The 27,929-nt window shown below is 43.2% G+C and overlaps 1 protein-coding gene across 2 annotated transcripts; it reads left to right on the top strand.

The window, feature by feature from the left end:
* Positions 1-563: 563 nt before the first annotated feature.
* Positions 564-27,593, top strand: LOC125543768 (putative callose synthase 6). 2 transcript variants are annotated; one of them, XM_048707238.2, is made up of 42 exons: positions 564-966; positions 1,052-1,152; positions 1,246-1,358; positions 1,436-1,520; positions 1,628-1,738; positions 1,833-1,976; positions 2,390-2,494; positions 2,631-2,722; positions 2,805-2,928; positions 3,802-3,933; positions 4,019-4,095; positions 4,201-4,291; positions 6,113-6,235; positions 6,311-6,428; positions 6,616-6,947; positions 7,031-7,083; positions 7,161-7,221; positions 11,967-12,048; positions 12,132-12,181; positions 12,294-12,380; positions 12,675-12,782; positions 12,889-12,980; positions 13,095-13,176; positions 13,262-13,422; positions 13,511-13,637; positions 13,732-13,835; positions 13,912-13,996; positions 14,098-14,249; positions 18,753-18,862; positions 18,955-19,077; positions 19,149-19,214; positions 19,328-19,514; positions 19,594-19,790; positions 21,308-21,393; positions 21,852-21,970; positions 22,086-22,169; positions 24,124-24,236; positions 24,310-24,539; positions 24,973-25,773; positions 25,876-25,926; positions 26,009-26,194; positions 26,387-27,593. In XM_048707238.2, the coding sequence occupies exons 1-42, from the start codon at positions 744-746 to the stop codon at positions 26,624-26,626; spliced, it is 5,808 nt and encodes a 1,935-aa protein (XP_048563195.1). In that variant the 5' UTR covers positions 564-743; the 3' UTR covers positions 26,627-27,593. The 2 variants fall into 2 exon arrangements, with proteins under 2 accessions (XP_048563195.1, XP_048563196.1); XM_048707239.2 differs by having other exon boundaries at positions 565-966; positions 19,594-19,711; positions 21,271-21,393.
* Positions 27,594-27,929: the final 336 nt, after the last annotated feature.

Consider the following 27,929-nt stretch of genomic DNA (forward strand, 5'->3'; position numbering starts at 1 on the left):
GCGGCTGGAGATGCTGTTAACTATCTTCTATCTTGAGAGTTGTCAAAACATCTGTCTTGAGGCCTACCAAAACACTTGTCTGTCTAAGACCTACCTTTGCAGTTCCAATTCCTTTGCTTCCCTCGAGGGTGCTTGGATACGTTTTAGTCCCATGACTAAAAGTAGTGGAACTAAAACTTACTAGCCTCACCCATGCTTGGATCCAAATACTAAAGAGACTAAAATCAAATTATTGAGCATTTATTATTCTCCAAACCATCCAATCCAGAACTCGCATGTGTTAAAGTAGAGGAATTAAATGAGAAGAGAGAGGGCTAATACATATTTTAGTAGGTTTCCTATGACTAAAAGTTTTTAACCTCAAGACTAGTCCTAGCCTCTCTTTAGTCAAGGGTGCTTGGAACTTTAGCCTTTAAAAAAGACTATTTTTAGTCAGATTAAAAATAGTCCCTTGGATCAAAGCCCCTCCTTATCGGCCATCCCAATTCCCCAACATCTCCACCAGCCCCGCCCCGCCCCCGCCCGAAAGAAAAAGGCCCGCCCCAAAGCCACAAAGCGAAAAAGCCAACTCCCTCAGCATCGCACTTCCCCTCGACTCTTTAAGGCAATAACGATGCATCCCCCTCTGCTCCCTTCTCTTCCCTTCTCCCTCATCGCCACCGCCAGCTCCACCACCAGCGCCACCACCACACACCACTCTCGCTCTATTCGATCATCGCAACCACAGCGTCGGGGAGGGAGCTATGTCCATGTCCAGCGGCGGCCCGTCGGCGCCGCAGCGCCAGCCCTCCATGGGTAGGCGGAACATCTCGCGGGCAATCACCATGAGGACGGATGGATACTCCGGCGAGGAGGAAGGACCCATCATAGAGAGCGAGCTCGTGCCATCCTCCCTCGCGCCCATCGTGCCCATTCTCCGTGCGGCCAACGAGATCGAGGACGAAAACCCGCGCGTCGCATACCTCTGTCAGTACTACCACTAGCACTTTCTTCACACCTGACTTAGTTCACCTATTCTTACTCCGACCTGCCTGCCTGCCTGCTCCACAAGGCCGTTTTACTGCATTCGAGAAGGCGCACACCATGGATCCAAACTCAAGTGGCCGTGGAGTCCGGCAGTTCAAAACTTATCTCTTGCATAGGCTGGAAAAGGTATGAAGAACCTATCATTCATATTCACCCTAATTGTCGATTGCTTTGAAACTAGTACAATACATTACATCTTTCATGTTTGTTATTTCACAGGATGAAAAAGATACACAACGCAGACTTGCATCAACTGATGCAAAAGAGATTCAGAGGTTCTATGAACACTATTGTAAAAAATATCTTGAGGAGGGTCTTCAAACGAGAAAGCCGTAAGCCGCAGCATTTTTTTAAATATAAGAGGTCACCCTTAAGCTCTGTTCACCCTTTCTCTATGCATAACATACAGGGATGAGATGGCTAGATACTATCAGATTGCATCTGTCCTATATGATGTGTTAAAAACTGTGACACCTGACAAGCCTAACTCCGAGGTGCGACATCTAGCAACTGCAAATAATTGCAACATAATTGTTTTATCTTCATCACATTTTTCCACATCATGAAACATTATAACTTGGAATTAATACATGTCTTGCAGTATGACCAGTATGCTAAAGGTGTTGAAAAGGAGAAAGCTTCCTTCTCACATTACAACATTTTGCCCCTTAATATTTCTGGTCCCACACAACCTGTAATGGAAATACCTGAGGTTAGGTTATATACCATAAAACTTTGTTTCGACTGCTTTATTTAGTACAACATTTACTATGAATGATTGATTTTCTTGTGTGTGAAAATTGCAGATAAAAGCAGCAGTGGCCATTCTTCGCAAGATAAACAATCTTCCAACGCCAAGGCCAGATACGACTAACGGGCCTCAAGGGATAGATGATGGACCTATTGTTCGTGACCTGCTTGATTGGCTCTGGCAAACATTTGGATTTCAGGTGGATACTAACCAATACTTAAATTTATATTCTAGACTGTATGATCAAAATCTCGAATCCTTTAGAATTTTGTTTTTCTAAATCACTTCAAGTGACCAGCTGGCAAAATTTACTAGTTTGACCAATTGGTTTCGCATGGAACTCACATAGTTAATGCTTATGTTATGCTAATGGAAAATACACTGTGGGTTTATTGTACGCACATGAATCTTTTAGGCACATCAATCACATATAAAATTTGTTCACAAACGTTCATGAATCATGCAAACTGTTTTCTAGTCACTGGAGTTGCGGATTTATACACTACTCTCTAGTTAAAAAGTAATATGGTGGTTTTGTGTTGGGTGGTCAGGCACCAAGGTGTTCTGTTATCTGTTTAAGATTTCATACTATGTTTTGCTTTATTGTTGCAGAAAGGTAACGTGGAAAACCAAAAGGAGCATTTGATTTTGCTGCTTGCTAACATAGATATGAGAGGAAATGGCAATGTCCACCAGGGTGAAAGACAAAATCACATGGTAAATATTTCTGTGAACTAGTTTTTGTCAGTAATGCTGGATCAACTCAACTTGGCAGAGCCCTTTTGCAAGTGGTGTTCCGCTCCTACTAGTGTCCATGTTAAACTGATTCACGAGCTTCTAATATGACTTGCAGATACAGCGTGATACAGTGGATCACTTGATGAAAAAAGTCTTTCAAAACTACATTTCATGGTGTCGGTATCTGCATTTGGAGTCAAACATCAAGTAATAATATAGCATTTTGTTGCACACCTGGTGCTCAAAGTTGTCCTCGATTCCTCGTTAACTGTAAATGATTTTCGTGCAGAATTCCACATGATGCCTCCACACAACAACCAGAGCTTCTTTACATCGGGTTGTATTTGCTGATTTGGGGTGAAGCTTCTAATGTTCGCTTTATGCCTGAATGCCTTTGTTATATCTTCCACCATGTAAGTGACAATCTTGTTCTTACGTCCGAGATATCTTCTTTTGATGTATGTATGTATATTCGTAGACCTATTCATATAGCAGTGATTATATAATCGTGTAACAAAGAAATTTCTTCTGATTGAAATGCAATGGTGTTAGTAGAATCTTTTTTGTCCGAAAAGGAAGGTTATACCTCCTGGTCTCTGCACCCTAGGATGCACACAATCATCATATTATTATATAAAGGGGAAAGCTACTAGGTCAAAACACCTTATAACAGAGTTGAAATGACCAACAAAGGTTGACTAAGTCGCCATCTGACTTCTGAGGTATGCATAATGTATTCTGGTTGGTTATCACCCATGAAAAGAGAGACTACATGTAGAACACGAGTATTGGGAAATGCACATGATGAGGGTTTACTAGGGAGACACTTGTCATGGGCTAATAATTTCAGTCAATACATATACCACACCAAGCACAGTTCTGCTATGTTTGTTTCTGTAAGTTGAGGACTCTACATTTTTAGCACACCAGAAAGAACAAACTTTTTACCGTGAGTAAAATGGTGTACTGCGTGAAACACATTAACTGCTTATGTATGAGCATGAACTCCAAGCAAATTATGTAAGGTTGAAGTACCAAAATAATAGATGTCTTGGCAAATAATATAATTGTCTTTTTTTTTGTTCTTCAATGTTTTTATGGCATTTGTATTATTTTTTGTTATGAAATGAGAATTTTTAGATATACTTTAAAAATGGTGCTGCATGCAACACTTCTGTTAGAGTTTCACAATTCTCTCATAAACAGATCCCGAGCTAACGTTCTGGGCATGTTCTAAACATACACTGACTTCTTGACCAATCTTTTTCACCCTAAATTCATGATAGATGGCAAGGGATTTATATGACATAATATCTGATAGACGAGAAGAGTCGTTTGACCCACCCTTCCGGCGAGAGGGGAGTGATGATGCATTTCTACAGTTGGTTATCCAACCAATCTACAATGTTATTCATAATGTATGCACTCGGATATCTTGTATAATGTTCGTTGCAAAATGTTATTTCTTATTCTTATCCGTTTAATGTTCATTTGATGCAAAAGGAAGCTACAATGAGTAAGCGTGGTACCGTGAGCCACTCGAAGTGGAGAAACTATGATGACCTGAATGAATATTTTTGGTAAGTTGCTTTTAATAGTTCATCTTTGTGCTTTGTCCATCAGTAGGTTCTAAGAAAGCATTTCTTACTGGTCACTGTTTTTGCCTTCAACCTTCGCACATTCAGGTCGAAGAAATGCTTCAAACAACTTGGATGGCCAATGGATCCAGCCTCTGACTTTTTTGCAGATCCTACGGAAACTAAAAATGACATTGAGGTTTCTGGATAATCCTTTGCATATTTTTTGTGCAACAGATACTATTTATTATCATATCAGACATCATTAATTTGTTAAAATTCTTAGCGATTTTAGTTTAATAAATTTATTCACTGATTCTATTCTATCGAATACGGTGAGACTAAAGTACATGACCATGAGAAGTTGAAGATCTTCACTTAACAGTCAACCAACAGAAAATGGTAGATGAGGAACTAGCAACACCTTTTAGTGGTATATAATTGGAACAATTTTTCTTGCATGGTGGTTCTGGAATTGAAGAAATCATGAACAGAAATTTATCCACTGCATGGTTAAATGTAGTTTACTTTGAAGGTTTGTTTAATATTGCTTCATATTGCTAAAAGTAGACAATAGTATCATTGTTTTTTGTGGTTCCTCAAAGTCTCAAACAGTTCCAGGGAAAAAAATAAAAGGTGAACATGAAATGATGATATGTACAGAAATATTAGCGGCTAAACAAAATATAAGGAAACACAAAACCCGTTGTTCCAAAGTATAGCAATGAAATGAGTACAAGGAAGTGAAATGTTTAATAGTAGATACAAACTAGCAATGGATAGTGAAGAAGAGGCAAGGATGCAAAAACCATGGTTATGCAGTTGATTTTATAATTCTTTTTTCAAGAATGATTATAATTTCACATATTCTTTTCACTCATTGGGGTGATGTAAGCCAATGTAACATGCAATATTACTAGTGAGCATATGCAAATTTAGTACAGTGATGGGAGAGAGCTGAGAGCTGTTCATACAAAATGAACTGAAGGGAAATCATGTTCTACTTCATCAGACTATGGATTGGATAAAGTAATAGTGGGAGAAGGGAGCATGTGGCTGCACACCCTTGGGTCTGCGCTGTGCCATAATGGCTACAGAGGTACTCCCTCCATCCGGTGAAGAGTGTACATCTAGCTTCAAAATTTGTCCACAAAAGAGTGTACTTCTATCTTCCCAAAGCACTTTAAAGTGGGAAAAATACTTCTTTCTCATCACACGGTAATCAAGACCAATAGCAATCTACACATGGTCTTCTTAATTTCTACATGCACTTAGCTCATTGGGGGTTGGGTAATTAAAGAGGAGAGAGATGATGGTTTGCACATTTCCAATGCATTTTTTACTCAACTCCATAACTTGTCCTAAAATTTCTAGATGTACACTCTTCACCGGACGGAGGGAGTAGAAATAGGGATTATGGAGACAAATCATATTAATCTCTGTTTCTGTTTATTTCTTGATGGACCCAAAAGGGATACACCTTTACATTTTCCAATCATGTCATCCTTCATATAGGAGCCGACCCTATTTCTGTAGAAAGTACACTTCCGCCCGGCTTTAAATATAAAGCCCTTAAATACGTACGATACAAGCTGAAGACAGCGCGACAGTGAAAAGGTAGAAGGTCCGATACAAGCTGGGGAGAGTAGGAGCCGGCCCTATTAAGTTGATCTAACAAACTCAGTCTAAGCAATCAATCTGAAGAACTTACTTGACTTGAGAGGAAAGCACCAACTTGGTATAAATGGCTTGTTTCTAAGCAGTAAGCCTGGTGCTCATCTGCACCCGTCTGGGCCTGAGATGCTACAACACCCCCTTGTGCTTAGGGTGCTGACGGTATTGCTGGCCCACATGACATATTTTCCTTTTTTTTCAAGGAACATACGTGTAATCTAGACTTCCAATGGGACATGTACTCATTTGTATTCAGTGTATTGTATGTGTATCTAAAAGCAGTTTGATCAAGTTAAGTACATCTGGTAATATAATGGAGCTAACTTTAAATGTATGCAATGTGCAGCGGCACGATCATTCGATGAGCAGACGGAGGATGTCCAAAACAAATTTTGTTGAAGTTCGTACATTTTTGCATCTCTTCAGAAGTTTTGATCGAATGTGGGCCTTTTTCATATTAGCTTTCCAGGTATGGACTTAATTATTAGTTGAAAGATGTCATGTTTCTTCATTTGCTATATCATATGTTTTTTCTTCCTTTTAGGCCATGGTAATTATTGCATGGAGCCCTTCTGGATCACTTTCTGCTATATTCGAGCCAGCTGTTTTCAGAAATGTTATGACAATATTCATAACAGCTGCATTTCTAAACTTCCTTCAGGGTACGGATGCACTTTTGGTCTCAGGAACTTTGTGAATCTTGTAACCTTGCTTAGTTGTTTTCCCAGTTTTAAGGAGTCCTTGCTTAATTACCTTTTGGCATCTGAGTAGAATTTGAAACTACTTTGGCTTTTCTTACTGATTCGGATGCTGCACAGTTTCTAAAACTGGTCTCTTAAACTTTTTCAGCCACACTTGAGATAGTTCTTAACTGGAAGGCTTGGAGGAGCCTGGTGTGCTCGCAGATGATGCGGCATGTTCTTAAATTTGTTGTAGCTATTGGCTGGTTGATAATTCTTCCAGTGACGTACTCCAGTTCCATCCAAAATCCCACAGGCCTTATCAAGTTCTTCAGCAATTGGATTGGCAATTTCCAGAGTCAATCGATATATAATTTTGCAGTTGCTCTTTACATGCTGCCGAACATTTTCAGTGCCTTGTTTTTCATATTTCTACCAATGCGAAGGGCATTAGAGCGTTCAAATTCTCGCATTGTTAGATTTCTTTTGTGGTGGACGCAGGTACATTTGATTAGATCTATCTACATGACTTCTTAGTAGAATTGATTGTAGTCTTTGGTTCTCATATGTTTTTTACTTATCAGCCAAAATTATATGTCGCCCGAGGCATGTACGAGGACACATGTTCACTTCTTAAGTAAGTCTCTCTCTCTCTCTCTCTCTCTCTCTCTCTCTCTCTCTTCCTAACACTTAATGTTTTTCTTCATAAAATAGGTACACGACATTCTGGATTCTATTGCTTATATGCAAGCTCGCCTTCAGTTATTATGTTGAGGTTGGTACAATCTAGGCACTGTAATAACGTATTTCTAGTTTAAGTATCACACTAGATCTGTTACTGTTTCCGTAAGCAAATTTATGTTTTATTGGTTAGTATTTGCTCAAATTAATCCACCAGTTTTAGTTTATTTTACACACTACTCCCTCCGTCCCGGTGTATAAGTCATTCGCGTAGTTCTAGGTTGACAATTTAACTATATAAGTATGTATTATATGTGACAAAAAATATATATTTAGAAACTACATCCGTGTAGAAATCTAGTGATATACTTTTCATGACATATAACACATGTTTAATTCCTCGAATCGATGACCTAGAACTACGCAAATGACTTGTACACCGAGACGAAGGGAGTACTTAATTTTGTGTTCCATCTGTTTGAAAATAGATTTGTCCTCTTAGAAAGTCAGCTGTCAAACTTCTTTATTTTTTATCACTAATTAATTAAAATTTTAGATTGTCTTTTTAGGGATTTTTTAGATTGGTTAGATACAAATAGTTCCTTGGATTTAGAGTTAAAATTGTTTCGCAATACAATGTTCTGTAATGTTCTACTTACATACTTATCCAAAAAATAATGGTCAAACGTGCATATTGGATTGTCCAAAGTAAAAATAAATATATTTTGCAACAGAGGGAGTAATAATTTGTTCGTTGTGGTGCTTTTCTAGACCAGCTGGGCAGCTATTTCCTTACTATATTATTACATTAGCTACCGATTTGATAATACTTTATTAAGGTATGAATGGATTTCCCATCTTTGTTGGTGAATTTGTTGATCAGAAAATCAACATGGTATTAGAGCCAGATGTCGGCTTCTGGTGCTTGTCGGTACAATGTTGAGAAGGGAATTTCGAGGTTGTAAATCCTACACCAAACCGGGTGGCATATCCCTTGAACTTTTGTATTTTAAAATCAGAATATGATGTAAATCATTTTAAATCAGTAAACAGAATGAAATTCCTTTCTTGTTTAGTAACTTCAACATTGGGGCCTCATAACATTGGAACGAAGGGAACCAAATTTGTTCAAACTCTTTGTACTATGCTGGCTGACCCACAAAACACCTTTGAGTCTTACCGTGCTATGCATCCAGGTAGTTGAGGTTGATCCACGACCCAAAGTATCCTTAGACATCGGCCATGCCCAAAGTTGGTTAACCTTGCCAAACTGCAGCCTTAACAGCCTGCTGCATATCTGAGAAACAAAAGAAATGTGTTTGTATTGTAGATTCGTGATGAAATTGACAACAAAAGTTAGACAAATTATATAGTTTTACACACCATATGAAAATAAGATATAAGATGAGGTACCAAACAGGAGGCTCGCTAATGGAGTCCCAGAGGAGTGGCGGATGTGATGTTACTTCACGTCTAGGGTGCTCTGGGGTTGCACCTTTCGCTCGATATAACTTGTTAAAACTCTATCTATCGATAAATGACACAATGCTTTTCCCTATTTGCGAAAAAAAACCGGTTGCAAAGTAAAAATATTGTACTAGCCGAGATATAATGAATGTGTCTCTGTCGTAGATTCGTGATGAAATTGACAGAAACAAGTAAACTAATTATAAATTTGTACACACCATATGAAAATAAGATATAAGATGAGGTACCAAACAGGAGGCTCGCTGATGGAGTTCCAGGGGAGTGGTGGGTGTGATGTTACTTAACGTCTAGGGTGCTCTGGGGTTGCAGCCTTTTGGTCGATATATAACTTGTTAAAACCCCTATCTATCGATGAAATGTCACACATTGCTTTTCCCTATCTGCGAAAAAATCGGTTGCAAAATGAACATGCTGTACGAGCTGAGATATATTGATGCGTAGATAGTGAGAGTGGTGACATGAGTGACCTCTGGCTCCGATACAATATAACGTTTCACAACAAGTTCACCCAAAAGTCCTAACTGATGGATAGGTTTGGGCAATCCACACAAACTTCACCCCTCCACACACATGTGCAGGCACCCTCGCCTCAAATGTGGGCATAGTAGGAACCCTTTTTTCCTAGCCAAATCACTTTCCTCTGTTTCTCTGAGGAGATATACACACACCTACATGGGCCGAATGGGCTCTTCTACTGTTCTGCAAAAACAGGATATACACTTCCTAAGTTATACTCTTAACATGCACACACACTTAATCTTTTCAAATCATATCTATTAAAAGAACACCAAAAGTTACAACAATGATAGTTCTTTTATCACTATTGAAGTGCTTTGCCACTCAATATTTTCATCTAGTGAGGTTCTTCTTCAGCCTGTGGGCTCCTTCAATGCAAGATTGCAAGCAAGTAATCCTACCACGAGTTCCTACCTCAGCTGCTCGATATTACTTCTTTCCTTGTTGTCCCCAGGTGGACATTTTCTCCCCTTTTCGATATCACCACCCACCCTCCCATCCCTGCCGTGGTGTTGTTCTTGCTGTCACCAGTGTGTCTAGCTAAAGTTTGGTTGCACTGTGTATCTTGGCGTTCAAGACGATTTGGTATAAGAGTCAATGATGCCTCTAGCTATGCACATCCTTGCGGAGGAACATGTTGTTTAGAGAATAGTCCATGCAGCGCACTCGACCCTTAGAGGCAAAACTAGGATGAAAACTGAAGGTTGTTGTCGGCCCAGTGGGAACCAGGGTACCACGGGCCATCTGCCTACGGCCTAGGAATGGCCCAACTCAAGAGGCGGCCCAACCGTGGGCGCCGCGAAGCCAGCTACCTCGAGAGGGCCGCGCCCTGCGAGGACCCTCTCATTGAAGGACTTCACCAAGTACCATCATCGAAAGCAGGCGGCCTCACGAGGCCCCCCTCGTGAGGTGCCCTCCCGCGAGGCCTCCCGAGGAGGCCGTACGGCGCGGGTTGCGTGCCCATCACGTGGGTGACGTCGCCGCGGCAAGTGACGGCAGCAGGGCTGTGCCAGCCGGCGTCACTAGGGCAGTTTCCCGGCTGCTGCTCCGGCTGTGGATGGATCCACGGTAGCTTGGCAGGTCGGATGCGGCGGCGGCTGACATGTTTCGGCGTCGGTTCTTCCGTAGGCGGCGTGCGTCGGCCTTCGATTTCTCTCCCCGTCGTCCGCGCGCCACTTTCGTCGATGGACTGGACTTCTCCCAGCTGTGGTCCATCGCTCGTCTCGCGCCCGGCAGCAGGACCGAGCTCGTCTCGCGCCCGACAACAGGACCATGCTCGTCTCGCGCTCGGCAGCAGGACAAGACTCGTCTCGCACCCGGCAGCAGGACTGAGCACATCTCGCGCCCGGCGGCAGGACGGGCTGATGGAGACCAGTTTTGGCCGGCCTATTGTGTCGGCGTTGGGGACAGTTCAGGGGTGCTAAAGGTGGGGCCTTTCCACTCGTCTCTTTGGGTGGGGTGGCGCTGGGTGGCGGGTGAGGTGGCGTCGAGGTCTTGGATGCCGGGGCGGCGGCCCTGGTGGTGGTGTCGCGGTGCTCATGGGCAAAGGCCGTGCCTTGGTGCTGCCCGGTGACCATGGTCGTGTGGGCGGCATGGTCGCCGGGGTGTGGCGTTCGGTGGCGGTGAGTATTGGCTAGGATGAAAACCTGTTCTATCTTCAGACGGACCGGCGGCGGTGAAGCTCGTTCCCTTCTTGAAGGCGTCGTCGCGGCCTTCATTGCCCGTCGTGTTGCTCTAGGGGAAACTCTGACTCTCGGGTCGGGCGGTGGCGGTGCTCCGGTGTCGTATCCTTCCTGAAGGCACCGTCTTGGAGCCCACGGATCGTCATATGCGGCTTCATCTCTTCGCGGTGGCGTGTTCACGGTCGAGGACCCGGCTGCTCTTGTAGTGCTTGGGGTGGTGTTGCTGCGCTCAACGCCTATGTATCTTGCCTTGGGTGTGTGCGTGTGTTGTGGTGGCGTGCGTTTGTACTGGGTTGTTGTTGGTCGATGCTTAATATATAAAGCGGGGCGAAAGTCTTTTTCGGTAAAGCAAGTCCCAAAGCCTTCCGCTTTGGTGAAATAAGACCAGGACGGGTGGCGCGCCAGGACAGAGGTCATCGTGGAGCCCCCTGTGCGTCATAGATAACAACTTTAGTAGGCGAAGACCGCCTTTTGTCAGGATAAGCCTGGGCGCCTGTCCCCTTTCAAATTGCCACCATGTGGTAGCCCTTCCCGCCAATGTTTTCGGGGAAGAGGACCGGGGCTGCTATAAAGGGGCAGTGCTGCCACCGTAGTAGGGGATCGACTCCTCAGAAGGATTGCGCCATTGGCACCCTTGACTCTCGTCTACCTTGTAGCTCCAAGAGCACTGTCTCCACAAGCAATTCCGCCAAGCAGGATTAGGGTTTTACACCGCACGGTGGCCCGAACCTGGGTAGCTCGCGTGTCCCTGTCGTGCCTCACGTGTAGCTCATAGCTTTGTGGTAGTAAGCCAAGCCCCCAGAGTTCGAACTAGGGTTTTGGTAGCTCAGAATCAATCCCCTGACAGTTGCAGTTTGGATGTTTAGTATAGATATTTTTTTCTGAGCAAGGTATTTTATGCCTCTTAATTAGGAACAGGACAACAGGCATTGGTTGACCCCAAAAAAGGAAAATAAGCTAATCCGTCCCCAACTAATCTTTGTGAATTCCATTTATCTATTGCTAAACCCCTGCTACCCCAAATAATGAATCCAAATAGTATTTTTGAGTAACCTGCCACATACAACCCTTTTGTTTTTTTGTGCCACATGTATAATAATTTTTTTGAGCTTCAAATGTTGGAAGTGTACTGACATTTGATCACTGTTGGCAGATTTCTCCTCTCGTTGGACCTACCAGGACAATTATGTTTTTGGGACGGGGGAAATACATCTGGCACGAGTTCTTTCCATACTGTAAGATTTATGTTGTAGTAGTGCAGTATCACGGTAATTCTTTAGATAAGGTTTCGAACACTGATTGGATGCTAATTTTGCAGTGCAGCATAATTTAGGTGTTGTTTTTACTATATGGGCACCAATTGTCATGGTATGTATCAATTCATGTGTTTTGTACCTGTGTGGGTGTGTGGGTGTGGGTGTGTGTGTGTGTGGGGGGGGGGGGGGTGTTAATACGAAGCTGCTCATTTTTCCTCCTATAGGTATACTTCATGGATACGCAAATATGGTATGCTATTTTTTCAACAATATGTGGTGGAGTAAATGGTGCCTTCAGCCGCTTGGGTGAGGTTGGTAGCATGTCTATTCTTACCTTTTTACCCTTGGAGTGTTGAGGCTGTAGCTACCGCAAATAAGGGCCAGTTCTTTTGGGCGGCTTAAAAAATAAGCTACCTCTCCCCAGCTTAAAAAGTAAGGCCTTCCTCAAATTTGTTGAAACTTCTAAATTAGTTATCCCATAGCTAGTTTAGAAGCCCCAATGAATTAGAGAGGCGGCTTATGGGATAAGTTGGGGAGGAGGTGGCTTATTTTTTAAGCCGCCAAAAGAACTGGCCCAATCTTGCAGAATATTTACCTTCCTGCAGATACGAACCCTTGGGATGTTAAGATCAAGATTCGAGGCAATCCCAACAGCGTTTGGTAAACATCTTGTGCCTAGACATGGTAGTCAACCAAAGAGACGTGAGCGTGAGGTCCAATATTACTAAATTTTGTTACCAATCATTTTTCTGTCACTTTTTGGCTGGTATGATAGCTGATTTATTGTCTCTTCGAATACCTTGTGTAAACTCTTTTCAGAAGGAGGACAAAAATTTGCATATTGATAAGTTCTCCGACATATGGAATGCATTTATTATCTCTTTGCGAGATGAAGACTTGATAAACAATAGGTTTGCTGTTGGTCCTGGCGTCTTTTTCTTTTTGTTATAACATGCTTTGGCTGTTGGTGTTAGTCTTTTCCTTTTGTTAACATACTTCTAAATATTTTTTCCATTTGCTTCTAGGGAGAGAGATTTATTGATTGTTCCATCATCTGCGGGCGACACTAGCGTTTTTCAATGGCCTCCTTTCCTTCTCGCTAGCAAGGTACACTTTTTAATCATCCACTAGGTTAAGCACTCGATTTTCTCCCTGAGCTAGTACTGTAGTGCTCATGGCTACGATGTTCTAGATTCCAATGGCACTTGATATGGCAAAGAGCGTCAAGAAAAGGGATGAAGAACTACGGAAGAGGATAAACCAGGATCCATACACCTTTTATGCCGTAATAGAGTGCTATGAGACTTTATTAAATATTCTGTACAGCCTTATGGCAGAAACAAGTGATAAGAAGTAAGGCATATTGTGTTCTGAGAAAATTAATTTACCATATGGTTATGTTGCTAACTACAGTTACTATTGATTTGCTTCATGGGTACAGAGTTGTTGATCGAATACGTGAAAGTCTTGAAGATAGCATAGAACGTCAGTCACTTGTGAGGGAATTCCGATTGGATGAACTTCCTCAGCTAAGTGCTAAGTTCGATAAGCTGCTAACTCTACTATTGGTACTGATAGCTACTGTTCTTGGATTTCTTAGCAAGATATTTTTATACGATATTTTCATTTCAACACTCTAAAAACTGTTTACTTGTTTTACAGAAAACTGAAGAGGAGCATGACACAACAATAAAAACACAGATCGCCAATCTATTACAAGATACAATGGAAATCATCACACAGGATATCATGAAGAATGGACAAGGGTAAGATCTATGCTGATTGCTGAGATGTGCACCTTCAGGAATTCTTTTTGACAACCAACTTTCTTTCAAATCCCAGTATTTTGAAGGATGAAAATAGAGACAATCAACTGTTTGCAAATCTGAATCTGGACTCAATAAAGGATGAAGCTTGGAGGGAGAAGGTCATTTATCTTCTTAGCAACTTATTTCAATGGTAGTATTCATTTCTGTAAGTTCACAAGTACTAGTGTCCTCATTAACCATGGGATTTCTGTGTTAGCAGTGTGTTAGGCTTCAGTTGTTGCTGACAACGAAAGAATCTGCAATTTATGTACCAACGAACTTGGAAGCTAGGCGCAGGATCACTTTCTTTGCAAACTCACTATTTATGAAAATGCCAAGGGCTCCACAGGTCCGCAGCATGATGTCCTTCAGGTAAGAAACCCAACTCTAGTGGCTGGCCCTCCAACTTATTCTTCCACCAACCCTTTTTTGGTTCTTGGTGTTATGGATGCAACTTATCTCTACTGTATAGCACAAGGCCCTCTATTTTAACATCATTTTTATATCCTGTAAATTTTTTCTTACGTCTGAACTCTGAAGTCAAACGAGAACGTACAAAAATATGGATCGGCTGTAGGGGAACGTGCTACATGACAAAAAATTATGCTACACGATCACACCCAGGAACACTATGAAGATGGTTGTAACGATCAAACTCACCGACGAGCAGAGTAGCGGAAGCAGTGAAGAGTCAGTGCAGCGCGATGATTTCTCGCAGCTAGGTTGCACCTCCCAGCTGGCGAGAGAGTTCTTCGAGACGAGAGTCAAAGTAGACGACCCCTCCGAGGTATCCACGCGTTCCGAAGTAGTAGACTGGCAGAGCTTCGACGTGCGGGAAGGACTCTGAGAAAACTAGAGAGAGAAAGAAAGTCTAGCGGCGCTTCTTGTCTAATTCTATTAGACCAATTAGATCGAGATTATTGCCCGTCTAATTAGGAGCCTAAACACTTAGGCCAATTAGACCGGGGGCACGTAGAGCTATGCGGGAGAGATCCCCTTTGGGTTGGTGTGCTGCAAGAGGGAGTCCTCCACACATATATATAGGTGGAGAAGGAGGAGTCCTCCTTTTCCACTTGGTGGAAGGAGGGAAGGACTCCACCCCTATTAGGATTCGGCCTAGGCCTTCTTAGGGGGTTGGCGCCTCATGTGGGCCTTGTGGGGTCCACTAGGGGTGGTCATCTCATGACAGTTCTTCACAACTTTCTTCCACAAATAAAATCCCGGATTTTTCGTATGGCTCCCATTTTGAGACCCCCCCCCCCCCCCCCCCCCCCCCAAATTTCCATATATAGATCTCTTCATCGTGAGAGGAGCAAATCCTAGTCTTGAACTATCGATACCGAGACATATGTTTCAGCCTTTTAGGTATACTCGTAAGTTCGTAAGTCACCTTTATTCACGTATCCAGTTACAGAGTGACGTTCGGTAACCAAAGTAACTATCCAGCATGTTGAATTATGATATTCACATGGTCTATGGAACTTAGTAATCATGAACAAATTATATGAAAATACTGACAACATAACAACGATAACATCTCTCAGTAATTCATAAGTTGGGTCTATCCAACACCATTGTTCCGGTAACAACGTGTTCTCATTATTGATAGTATCCTTGTTACAATAACAATGCTCATGATCAGGAAAACAAGATCATCATCAATACATGAGCTAGTCGTAGATGCATGACTAGGGATCATCTTGGTGTTTATGTTTACACACATGCATTTGGGTTTTCCTCTGAATCTCATATTCAAGAACCAATGCAATTATAGCATAAAAATATAAACTTAATTATGAAATTGAAATATAATAATACAAATATTATTGCCTCTAGGGCATATTTCCAACTATTAATCTCATATTCAAGAACCAATGCAATTATCGCATTGAAATATAAACTTAATTATGAACATTGAAATATAATAATACGAATATTATTGCCTCTAGGGCATATTTCCAACAATATCGTGTCGCGATCACGATCTCAAACTGACTTGGTTTCTAAGTCGTATACTTACCAGACAAGAAACAATCAACTTGTCTGCCAAGACATCAAAAAATAAAACGGCAAAAAGAAGCTGCGCCCCTGCAAGGTCACAGACCGGATTTTAGCGGACCATTCACGCGTATGTCACACGCCCGCGCCGTCCCGGCCCGACCCCAGCCCGGCCAGGCGAGGCGAGCGTGCACGTGTGGTCTTCTCTTTCTCTCCTCAACACACAACTTAGTGTTGTGGGGGAGAACCCACAATATAAAGAGGTCAAACACTTCCTCCACTAGCGGGACGGGACTAAACTTTAGAACCACCACTTCCCATTTTATTAATGGGCCTCTTTGAGATTTCAGAAATTGAAAATGGGCCTAGCCCATTATTTCTAACAATTCCCCACCAGATCTCAAATACCCATTTAGAGATTTGTCTTTTCTCACTACTTGTTTAATATACCTGTGTTAAGTTGAACTTTTGCCTAGAGCTTTAAGCTACATCCATCCGCAACTTGACAATGGATTATGCTTTGAATTGCAAGTTTTGTGTGAACGGGTTTCACTCAAAGTCTTAACCAGTACTTGACTGCCAGTAGGCTATCCTGCGGTTTGGAGCATATACGTCGTACTCCTTGGTCTCTTTTTTTTTGACTATGTACAGTAGGGTAAACACCCGGTCTCTTCCTGAGGTTACTAGAGATCACCCAAGTCTCATAAACTGTGACGTTTACAGACGGGGCTCATATATGTGCGTTCTTTCAAGACTGCTCTTTAGGAGAACATCTTTGCTAATCATAGCTAATAGAACCACATTAAGGCATGTTGCCAACCTGCCTTACAACTTTGAGCTTTACAGCTCTGAGAGTTTTGCATCTTCACATAGAGAGGGTTACATGTTACTCTCCTCTGTTAACCAATAGCTTGTTCTTCCGAGGTCCTAATTCACGAGATCTCCGATCACAAAGGTTGGGTTACTACTATGGTGTAACATCTATGGGTCTACCCATCTCCCTCGATGCACTATCTATCACATTTCATGATAGTCCCTTTGTAAAGGTGATGTAGGGTAGAGACCCTATGTGGCCCAATCTTTACGAATTGGAGGTGGATTTGAGGAAGAATACGAAGGGAAACATACAAATAAACACACATAGATGCAAATAAAGATACACATAGATAGATCCATGATCCAAAGAGTGGATGGAACAAGATAGGGTTCTTCCCTAAGTCCTAGGACAAGGAGGGCTTGATGCTTCTATGAAGCATTTCTTCTCCACGAGAGGCCTTGCAACCATAGATGGTTCTTCTCATATAGAGGTCTTGCAATCCCTCAGGATTCTCCACTCATGGTGGTCTTGATCTCCATAGGAGAGGATGGATCCCACAAGGGGAGGTACATGAGCTAAGCTCTGGTGTCTGTTCTAATCTTAGCTAACCCTAGAAATGAGGAGGGGGAGGTCTATTTATATTACAAGCCATGAAGGGGTAAGTGAGGGGCGGAACCGCGGAAGGAAGGGATACAAGACCCGTGGCCCAGTCATGCGAGCAGGCAGGTACCATATGTCCAACGGCTCGTTAGGCGCCGGATGTCCAGTACGCACCGGAAATCCGCCCGTTTCTTCTCGGGTGCGTGGCACTGGATTCTGGTGGGTACTGGATGTCCGGTACTCCATCGGATGTCCTGCCGCTGGAGCACTTGGCTGCTCCTCGCTGGCTTCTCTTCTTCAGGCACCGGACGTCCGGTAGTGGGATGTCCGGTGGCTGTAACTCGCTGCAGCTCCGTCTTCGCTTCCATGCTTCCTTCGCGGATGGTATAGTCATTCCTTTGCGCTTGTACTCCTCGTCATCCGTGAATCTCCGCTCAAACCTATACATGCACGATGGAGGGTCAAGTAGTATACCATCCAAGAAGGGATCAAGTGAACATGTGTAAAGGAGATGATTCACCTTTATATGTATGAAGTAGATGTCGCACGTGTCACTTGACATGGTGATGCCATAGGATGCTTCGCATCAAAAGGGATCTGCCAGGTTTTTGTCTGTTTGAATATATGTAACAGTTCTTACTCCGAAGTTTCTCAACTTCCTGACAGACTTCAAACGTCTCTTCACGTGTCTTGATGACTTCCATTGTCCTTAGAATTGTTCACTTTAGCGATGACCGTTTGGCTGTCACAATCCATAAGAATAGCCGGTGCAGTTTTTTCAACCAGATGCAGGTCTATCAAGAGTCACGCAGCCATTCTGCTTCAGCAGTGGCTGTGTCTAAAGCAGTAAGTTCTGCTTCCATGGTTGACCTTGTCAATATGATCTGTTTACATGACCTCCATGCACTGCGCCGCCTCCATTAATAAATACATAACCACTTGTGGCGTTGAGATCGTGCTGTGGGAGAGCGATCGAGCGGCTGTTGGAGACCTTGAGGTGCGGATTGAAGACCTGCAGGGGGCGGCTGCACACCAGCACCAGATCAAGCGCGGATCACCAAATCAATCAGCCACGCACCAGATTGAGGTGACGGGCAGCGGGCAGAGCAGCGGCTGGCCAAGGTAGCAGCAGCCGGTGAGGGAGAGGAAATCACGACAGCCAAGAGAGCAATGGCAGCGCGAGATTTGATCAGGAGGGCGAGTGTTGACACCCAAAAAAATCCCTAATCTTGGGCTCATGTACCATGTTATGGATGCAACTTATCTCTATTGCATAGCTCAAGGGGCATATATATATATATATATAACACAAGACTTAGGGTACAAGGAAAGAGACATAGCCTAATAAGGACTCCTAGACTAATATTAATACTCCTTAACACTTGGCCCGTAGGTCAAACCGCCCTACAATTATTTTTTGCTGGAATACCAGTTAACAAACATTTCTGTTTTCACATCAGTGTTCTAACTCCTTACTTCAAAGAGGAGGTGCTCTTTTCGACAGAAGATCTGCATAAAAAAAATGAGGACGGGATTTCTATCCTGTTCTATTTACGGAAAATATATCCAGGTACTCCTATATTCATTTATCTGACAATTTGTGAATGTTAATTATCTTCTGTTGTCAGCAAATGCTCATCATGAACTATTGCATGCTAATAGATGAATGGAAGAATTGTCTTGAGCGCATAAAATTTGTACCAAAGGATGAGGAGTCCCTTAAATCAAGGATGGATGAGATCTCACCCTGGGCATCTTATAGGGGACAAACGCTCACCAGAACTGGTGAAGTCACTCTCTTATGTTGTATGAACTTCATCTATCGTGTTTTCTAACTTTCTTTATTACTGTGCTAGTGAGAGGAATGATGTACTACAGGAGGGCGCTTGAGATTCAATGTATTCAAGATAAAATTGATATTGGTTAGATTAATTTTTTCTCCATCATATATTTTTCATCCTATGCAAATCTGCCTGTGAATTCTTTCCCATTCTTTGCAAATCTGCATATGTTTTACTCCATCAGTATTTTGCAGCTAAATTGGACCGCCAGAGAACAACAACATCCTATCAAGAGGGAGGAAACATTGTAGATATGGCACTTGCCATTGCTGATATCAAATTCACCTATGTTGTGTCTTGTCAAGTATATGGCATGCAAAAGGTGTCCAAGAATCTCAAAGATAAAGCTTGCTATCTGAACATCCTTAACCTCATGATAATGTACAAAACCTAGTGCATTCATCTTTCCACGAAGATCATAGTAGGTTACTACAATCCATCTGATATTTGAAATGCACAGGTACCCGTCCTTACGGATTGCTTATATTGATGAAGTAGAAGCTCCGACCAAAAATGGAACAACAGAGAAGACTTATTATTCTGTTCTTGTCAAAGGAGTGGGTGAAAAGTATGATGAGGTACTTGCTGAATATAAACATAAATGTTTTCACATAGCATCATTTCCATCAAAAGCTTCGTTGGCTTCTCTAACTAAAGGTAGAAGACTTCATTTTTTATGTTTGTTTTTTAGATAATATTATTTAAGTAGAAATTACACTTGTATGTAAGTATTACCGAAAAAGGGTTTCCCCCCTGCTTTGTATACAAAGCAACCAACTGAGACAACCAACGATAGGTGCTGGGCCGGAAGCAGCACAGTCACGCCCAAAAGAAATGAAAGAGAAAATACAAGAGAAACAAATGCCGACAACGGCGGATCGACAAAAAACGAAGAAGCCTCGTGGCCGTTGCATCCACCGGAGATCGCCCACCAAGCTCCGAGCCTCTGAAGCACCGGTACCAATCAACACCTCCAAGAAGGGACGCGACGATGACGACGCTGCTGCCAAGGGTTTCCCCCGGTACGTGGTGAGGAGAGAGGAAGGGTAGCCTCGACGCCCTCCAGGAAGGTCCGGCGGAACCCTCATGCGCCACCGCGTCGGCGTCGGGCAAGCCAATAGGGATTTCTCCCGATCCCAACCTTCACCTCAGGCACTCCCGAGCTCGCCACCAAACTGACCACCACCCTGCGCCACCCGGTCATGAAGCTTCCCACGCTGTCTCACCACGGCACCGCGAAGCATGGCCTGCACAATGAAGAAGAGGAGCCGGGACTAGGGCAGCAACAGCAGCACCGTCGGCACGCGGGAGGGCCCCACCTCCACCGTCGATGACGGTAGCTGACCGGACGCAATAGCAGGAACATACCAGGCCCGTGGCCGCACAGGCCCGGCCGGGATCTCCGAGGCCCGTAAAGTTCCCGCCTTCGCGCTGCAGCCGGCACGCCCGTCGGCGCCGCCGCCCCTGTCCAAGCCGCTCCCCTGCCTCCCCGCACAGAGAGCCGCCAAGTGGAAGCACCAGCACCACGCGCACCGCCGGCCACCACCACCAGGTCGCCGGACCGCCACCGGCCGAGCCGCACCACCACCGCACGCCCGCGACGGAGAGGAACCAACGCAGCCGCCGGGAGCCCGAAGCCGGACCCCAGCCGCCGCCCGCGGCCCGCGCCGCCTGCCGGACGGATCCAGCCGCTGCGGCGAGGCGCGCTCCACCACGCAGCCGGCCACGTAGCGCCACGCCCACCAGGAGGCCGTGCGCCGCCACGCCGCGGCGCCTCGCGCTCGCACCCGATGAAGCGGCCCGCGCTACCCCATTGCGCTGGAGGAAGAACAGGCTCTGGCGGCGGCGAGGGAGGGGAGGCTCGCGGCGGGAGGATCTGGCAGCCCTCCCCGGCCGCCTCGCGGGTGGCGGCATGGGAGGGTAGGGTTTCGCGAGAGCGGGGCCTGCTGGTCGAAGACCACTCGGCCCCGTATGTAAGTATTTGAAGTCTCTGCACAAGTTAGTAGCTTTCCATCAATTTTTGGTCACCTATTTCTGTGCACATTCATAAACTCATAAAGCATCAACTCACCATCTTTTGGATATGCATCTTTAGTTCAGTGATATTTTTATACTTTGTGCTGTAAACTTGATTTAGGAAATTTACCGCATCAAGCTTCCTGGCAAACCCACAGATATTGGAGAGGGCAAACCTGAAAATCAAAATCATGCCATAATTTTCACCAGGGGTGAAGCACTCCAGGCCATTGATATGAATCAGGTACAGTTTCCATTTCCACAGTGCACGTGTTCAATTCAGCTTAACTTGTTGAAGAAGGTCAACCAGGCCAATAATGTAGGCTTGTGTGGTCTGCTGCTGTGATTTGTTTCATTCCTATCCGTCCTTGGCTTCACCACTCAGATTTGTCAACCATTAGTAAATTTTGTGGCAGCCGTCCTTGGCCTCACCACTCTGATTTGTCAACCATTAGTAAATTTTGAGGCCAAACTGGGTAAACTGCACTTGGTCGACATTGTCCAAACACACCTCAAAACAGTCTCCCTATCTAATTGTACTACTGAATCGTGTTCATTTGCTGACACACACTCTTCTCTGCCCAAACACACTAAAAATCATGTTGACATGCCGGCATACACTGCTGTGGTATTTCCCAATGTTTTTGTTCTGATACCAATTCCGCAATAAATTAGTGGTAGCTTTTGCCCCTTTACTTCTAGGATAATTACCTTGAAGAGGCATTTAAAATGAGAAATGTGCTGGAGGAGTTCGGGAGTGACAAATATGGAAAGAGCAAGCCCACTATTTTAGGTCTTCGGGAGCATATTTTTACTGGAAGGTATATCCATCTATCCATAGTTCTGTCCAATTTTTGTTCATGCCATTTATGCTACCCCCCCCCCCCCCCCCCCCCCCCCCCCCATATAAGTAACTTTTTTCCCTTTTCTATCTAGTGTTTCATCACTTGCTTGGTTTATGTCAAACCAAGAGACCAGCTTTGTTACGATTGGACAGCGTGTTTTGGCCAATCCTCTCAAGTATGTGACCCTCTTCTCATTTTCATTTCCATGTAGAAGCTATTAATCCAATGCTTTTAGTTAGAATGAGAATCTATTTGAGTTGGCTGTCAGTTCCACTATATCGTTTTGGTCAAACTATGAGGCCCATGACCATGGGGAATGTACTTGTAATCTATTCAGATTTATCTTGTGAGGAATTCGTGCTAAAAGACTTATAGTTGTAGATTAAATTATAAAAGTATTACATTATAGATTTGTCTTACGAGCAATTCGTATTTATAAAATAGATTAAATTATGTACATTCTCTACACTAAATTCCTAATCTGTCAAATACAGTTGTAGTCTAGTACGAATAATATAATGTGCTAGCAAGAAGGCAAGAACTTTGGAATCTTTTATGTAAAATTAGAGATCGTAAGTCTGATATAAAGATTAAAGTTCCGTTAGTTATTGTTTGAAAAAAGAAGAGCAAACTGTGATTGGTACCCTCTTAAGGCCATATCGATCCAAATTCCAGGCAGTTTGTAGCCTTTTTTTCGATTAAGGGAGATTTTATTGACTCTCGACGTCGCATCAAGACATTACAGTCAGTTTTTAGCTAAAATGTAATTTTGCTCTTACCACTAATTGCTATTTTGCTAAAAGATTATCCTGAAACCATGTTTTCATAAAGTGACACTTGTATGTAGCTAGTGATACTTTAGAATCTTTTCCCACCCAGTCCTTCTGGGAACCAATAATAAGTCACTAGGTGTTGTCAACTACGCTATTATTATTTTAGGGAGTATGATGGTTTAGTTAGTGGGAAAAAGAGCTATTCAAGATGTTTGAAAAGTTGTTGCATGTGACATCCTGGCTTAATAGGATGATAGACTACTCATATCAACAAGGTGCACCTATGAGTCACTAGATGTTGTTAACTAGGCTATTATGATTTTAGGGAGTATGATGGTTTAGTTAGTGGGAAAAAGTGCAATTCAAGATGTTTGAAAAGTTGCTGCATGTGACATCCTGGCTTAATAGGATGATAGACTACTCATATCAACAAGGTGCACCTTCTTTTCCAGGAGCCCCATCCAAAAGGAACCTCAAAGTTAAGCGTGCTTGGTTGGGAGCAATTTGAGGATGGGTGACCAACTGGGAAGTTGATCCCAGGTGTGCATGAGTGAGGACAAAGTGCACAGGAAAGACTAGTGTTGGTCTTTGTGGTCAGTCTAGCGCAACGGCCAGGAACTGGTGGGTTTGGTCAGGGCATTACATTGCACTACTATGTCAGACCATGGTGGATAACTGTACCATGCACCAAGGTAACCAACAGAATTATGAGATGAAAGCAGCAGCAGCAACAACAATAGCAACAATAACAACAAAGCCTTCAGTCCCAAACAAGTTGGGATTAGGCTGGAGCTGAAACACATAAGATCTTGAAACCAACTCATGGTTCTGGAACGTGATAGCTAACTTCCACGCACCCCTGTCCATGGCTAGTTCTTTGGTGATATTCCAGTCCAAAGTAAGGATCAGTAAACTTTTTTGGTCACTAGATAATTGCCCGTGCATTGCAACGGGATATAATATTCCAGTCTAGTAATCACTTATCAAATCCTGCCCATGATATACCTACCTAGGTAAATTTTAGATCTTATTTTGTAATCACTTATTTGGTAAAGCTTATTGGCTTACCAAAAGAAACATAATTTCATTTGGTAAGTCAATAAAAGGTGGGACAGTTAAGACGGTTTTCAAGGAACACCCGTGAAAAAACCAAGAGATAGGAGGGAAAAATCAAATGGAAAGAGGGAGTACGAACGTACGTAAGGTTGGACGAAGCACTCTGGCTTGGATAAAAAGGAATGCTATTCTTTTTTTAAGTAGTATGGAGATGTTTGTATCTTCATGTATGTAAGATGCACCATTTTTCTTTTGATTATGAGGCTTTGTATCTCTCTAACCCATTGTGATGTACCACAGGGTTCGGTTCCATTATGGCCATCCTGATATTTTTGATAGACTCTTCCATATTACTAGGGGGGGCATAAGTAAAGCTTCCAAGACTATAAATTTAAGCGAAGATATCTTTTCAGGTAAGTCTACATCTCTTATGAACGTTTCAGTCATCCCTTACCTAAAATGCATTTATTGAATACAATTTCTTAGGTTTTAATTCAACAATGAGGGAAGGAAATATCACACATCATGAGTATATGCAAGTCGGTAAAGGACGTGATGTGGGGATGAACCAAATTTCAAGCTTTGAAGCTAAGGTTGCCAATGGAAATGGTGAACAAACATTGAGTCGTGACATCTATCGTCTTGGACGCAGATTTGACTTCTATAGAATGCTGTCTTTCTACTTCACTACAGTTGGCTTTTATTTCAGTAGCATGGTAAGGATACATTAACTGAACATATCTAGGTGTAAAAATGTCGATGTTATTTCCTTGTTTCTGATGCGTTTATGATTGGGCCGTATGAGAGAACCATGCTAAACATTTGGATAAAAAATCCAATTGTGAGGGCTCTTTATAGATTATTAAAAAGATCCCATAAAACAATACGGGCGCATTAGGTGGAGATGATCGAAGTTCAAGCCATTTATTTCATCATGACCAGTATGTTAAATTGGTAATTAGCAATATCATCCTTTACAACAAAATCAACAATATTTGGTATCATTAATGGGATATTCCTAAATTGGCCCTTTTTAGGACTTCAGTTATTATTCATAAACCTAACTGACAATTTAGCCATGGTGTCAAACACACAATGTGCTCATTCTGCATATTTTGGGATACTGACATCCATAGTTCCTTTCTCCAGGTTACTGTACTTACAGTCTATGTATTTTTGTATGGGAGGTTATATCTCGTCATGAGTGGTCTGGAAAAGTCTATTTTGCTGGATCCACGTATTAAGGAGGACATCAAGCCTCTTGAAAATGCACTCGCTTCACAGTCTGTTTTCCAGCTTGGGTTGCTGCTTGTCCTCCCTATGGTCATGGAAGTTGGCTTAGAGAAGGGATTCCGCACAGCTTTAGGAGAGTTCATCATCATGCAGCTTCAGTTGGCCTCTGTGTTCTTCACATTCCAGCTTGGCACCAAAACACACTACTATGGGCGAACAATACTCCATGGTGGCGCTAAATACAGACCTACAGGCCGTGGATTTGTTGTGTACCACGCTAAGTTTGCTGATAATTATCGCATGTACTCCCGAAGCCACTTTGTTAAAGGACTTGAGCTGTTAATACTTCTGGTTGTATATCTGGCCTATGGGAAATCCTACCGCAGCACGAGCCTGTACCTATTTGTCACCTTCTCCATATGGTTCCTGGTGGCATCTTGGCTATTTGCACCATTTATCTTCAATCCGTCATGTTTTGAGTGGCAGAAGACGGTTGATGACTGGACAGATTGGAGGAAATGGATGGGTAACCGTGGGGGTATCGGTATGTCTGTGGATCAAAGCTGGGAGGCTTGGTGGATAGGTGAGCAGGAGCACCTTAGGAAAACCAGCATTCGCGCTCTTGTCTTGGAAATCCTCCTCTCTCTTCGTTTCTTGATCTACCAGTATGGTATAGTGTATCATCTCAACATTGCACGCCGCAGCACAAGCATCCTGGTACTTTTCACTACATATGTTGTGCTGCCTTATTTGCTTAATATTTAGTTCATAGAGTTGCAGCGTATCATAATGTACTTTCCATTTGCTATCGACCTGTAGGTTTATGGATTGTCATGGCTGGTTATGCTGACGGTTCTAGTAGTTTTGAAGGTAACACTTTGGCCTTTGGTCTTGACCAGTTTCCTCCGATGCTTAAAAACCTTACCATCTGGATGCTCTACCTTGTCTTCAGATGGTTTCAATAGGACGGCAGAAATTTGGGACAGACTTACAGCTTATGTTCCGCATCCTGAAGGGCCTTCTCTTTCTTGGCTTTATCTCTGTGATGTCAGTCCTATTTGTTGTATGCAGCCTCACGATTTCAGATGTCTTCGCTAGTATTCTTGGGTTCCTACCAACTGGTTGGTGTATTCTTCTGGTGAGTAAAACCTCTGTTAACCTACTTTTGCATAGCGAAGTGCTCTAAAAAAGATGGAATTCCTACCTGCATATGAGCACGGAACCAGATAACGAACATTTAGCGGCTTAATTCTCGAGCAGTTGACTGACAAGCTCATTGAACAGAAGCAAACTGAGCTTATGAGTGATTTATATTGTTTCTTGTGCACAGATTGGGCAGGCATGCGCTCCACTGATTAAGAAGACTACGCTGTGGGACTCCATCATGGAGCTAGGGAGGGCATACGACAACATCATGGGTCTTGTCCTCTTCCTTCCCATCGGCTTCTTGTCGTGGTTTCCCTTCGTCTCAGAGTTCCAGACACGGTTGCTCTTCAACCAAGCCTTCAGCCGGGGCCTCCAGATCTCAAGGATCCTTGCCGGCCAGAAGGACATTGGGGAGTTCGAGTGACCAGTGAATTCGCATAGGCGGGATACATGTTGCAGGTTCATGTGTCATGATCGATTTCTGGGCGTAGGTTCCTCCACAATGTGATCGACCCTTAAAGGAATAGTATATGGCATGCTAGGGGACTAACTTCAACTCGTTGGTATAGAACCAAGGTGCTCATAAAAGTAGTATGAGAAAATTCCTTATTTGACACTGTCTTAAAATCTGGTTCTTTATTTGACACTGAAAAAGTTTTTCTTCTTTATTTGACACTAGTCCTAAATTTTATTCCCTATACGACACTTTCGTCCATTTTATGCTTAAATGATATCTGAAAAGACGATTTTGCTCCTCATGCGGTATGTGTGTGTGCGCGTGTGTGCTGTTGCGTGTGTGGGTGCACGCGCACATGTGTGCTGTTGCTGCATGTGTGTGTGCATGTGTGCCGTTGCGTCTGTGTTTACTATTGCGTGTGTACGTGCGTGCGCGTGTGTGTGCTGTTGCATGCCTATGTGCTGTCTGCGTGTGTGCTGCTGCTGCTGTGTGTGTGCTGCGTGTGTGTTGATGCGTGTGTCCGCGCGTGCATGTGTGTTGCTGCGTGTGTGTGCGTGTTGTTGCGTGCGTGTGTGTTGGTGCATGTGTATGTGTTGCTGCGTGTGTGCTTCTGCCCTCGCATTGGTGCTGTGTGTGTGCTATTGCCCCCCACACACATATCACATGAGGGGCAAAAGAGTCTTTTCAGATGTCATTTAGACTCAAAATGAACGAAAATGTCATATAGGGAATAAAATTTAGAATTTGTGTCAAATAGGAAAGAAATTTTTTTCCAGTGTCAAATAAGAAAGCAGATTTTAAGATAGTGTCAAATAAGGAATTCTCTCTCTATGTATATTTTGTCATTCTGTGCCGCCAGTTACATACTACTACTACTACTATTTTGCGAATGTGTGGAATGATAATATTTACATTGATGATTGTATTGCTCATATGCCATAGCATATATAGAGTACATGCATGAGCTGCGAGATCTCAACCGTATCAGCTATACAAGAAAAGGATCAGGAGATATCGCTAAACTAGAAAGTAAATACAAGAGATCCTAGCAGCCAGATACTAGCAGGCGGATATATATATGCAATAACAATCATGTTCAACACCCTCTTGCAGTTGATACATCTACGTTACTAGTGACTCATAGACTGGACCGAAACTCTTCAAACGTAGTCGTTGGTAAGGCCAACTCCAACGCACGAGCCCAAATGGTCCGCTCGTGTCTGTTTGGGGGTAAACAGATAAAGTAGCCCCTCCAACGTGTGGCTGCAAA

This window comes from Triticum urartu, chromosome 3A (genome assembly GCF_056163025.1).
Source record: "Triticum urartu cultivar PI428250 chromosome 3A, HENAU_Tu73, whole genome shotgun sequence".
NCBI lineage: Eukaryota > Viridiplantae > Streptophyta > Magnoliopsida > Poales > Poaceae > Triticum > Triticum urartu.

What these genes read in the sequence shown, in the direction of transcription:
- LOC125543768 (XM_048707238.2), top strand. Translation starts at nt 744, where the DNA reads ATGTCCATGTCCAGCGGCGGCCCGTCGGCGCCGCAGCGCCAGCCCTCC. An exon ending in GCTTTTATTTCAGTAGCATG is followed by an intron (nt 24,540 to 24,972) that starts GTAAGGATACAT and finishes TCCTTTCTCCAG; the next exon opens with GTTACTGTACTTACAGTCTA. An exon ending in CGGTTCTAGTAGTTTTGAAG is followed by an intron (nt 25,927 to 26,008) that starts GTAACACTTTGG and finishes CCTTGTCTTCAG; the next exon opens with ATGGTTTCAATAGGACGGCA.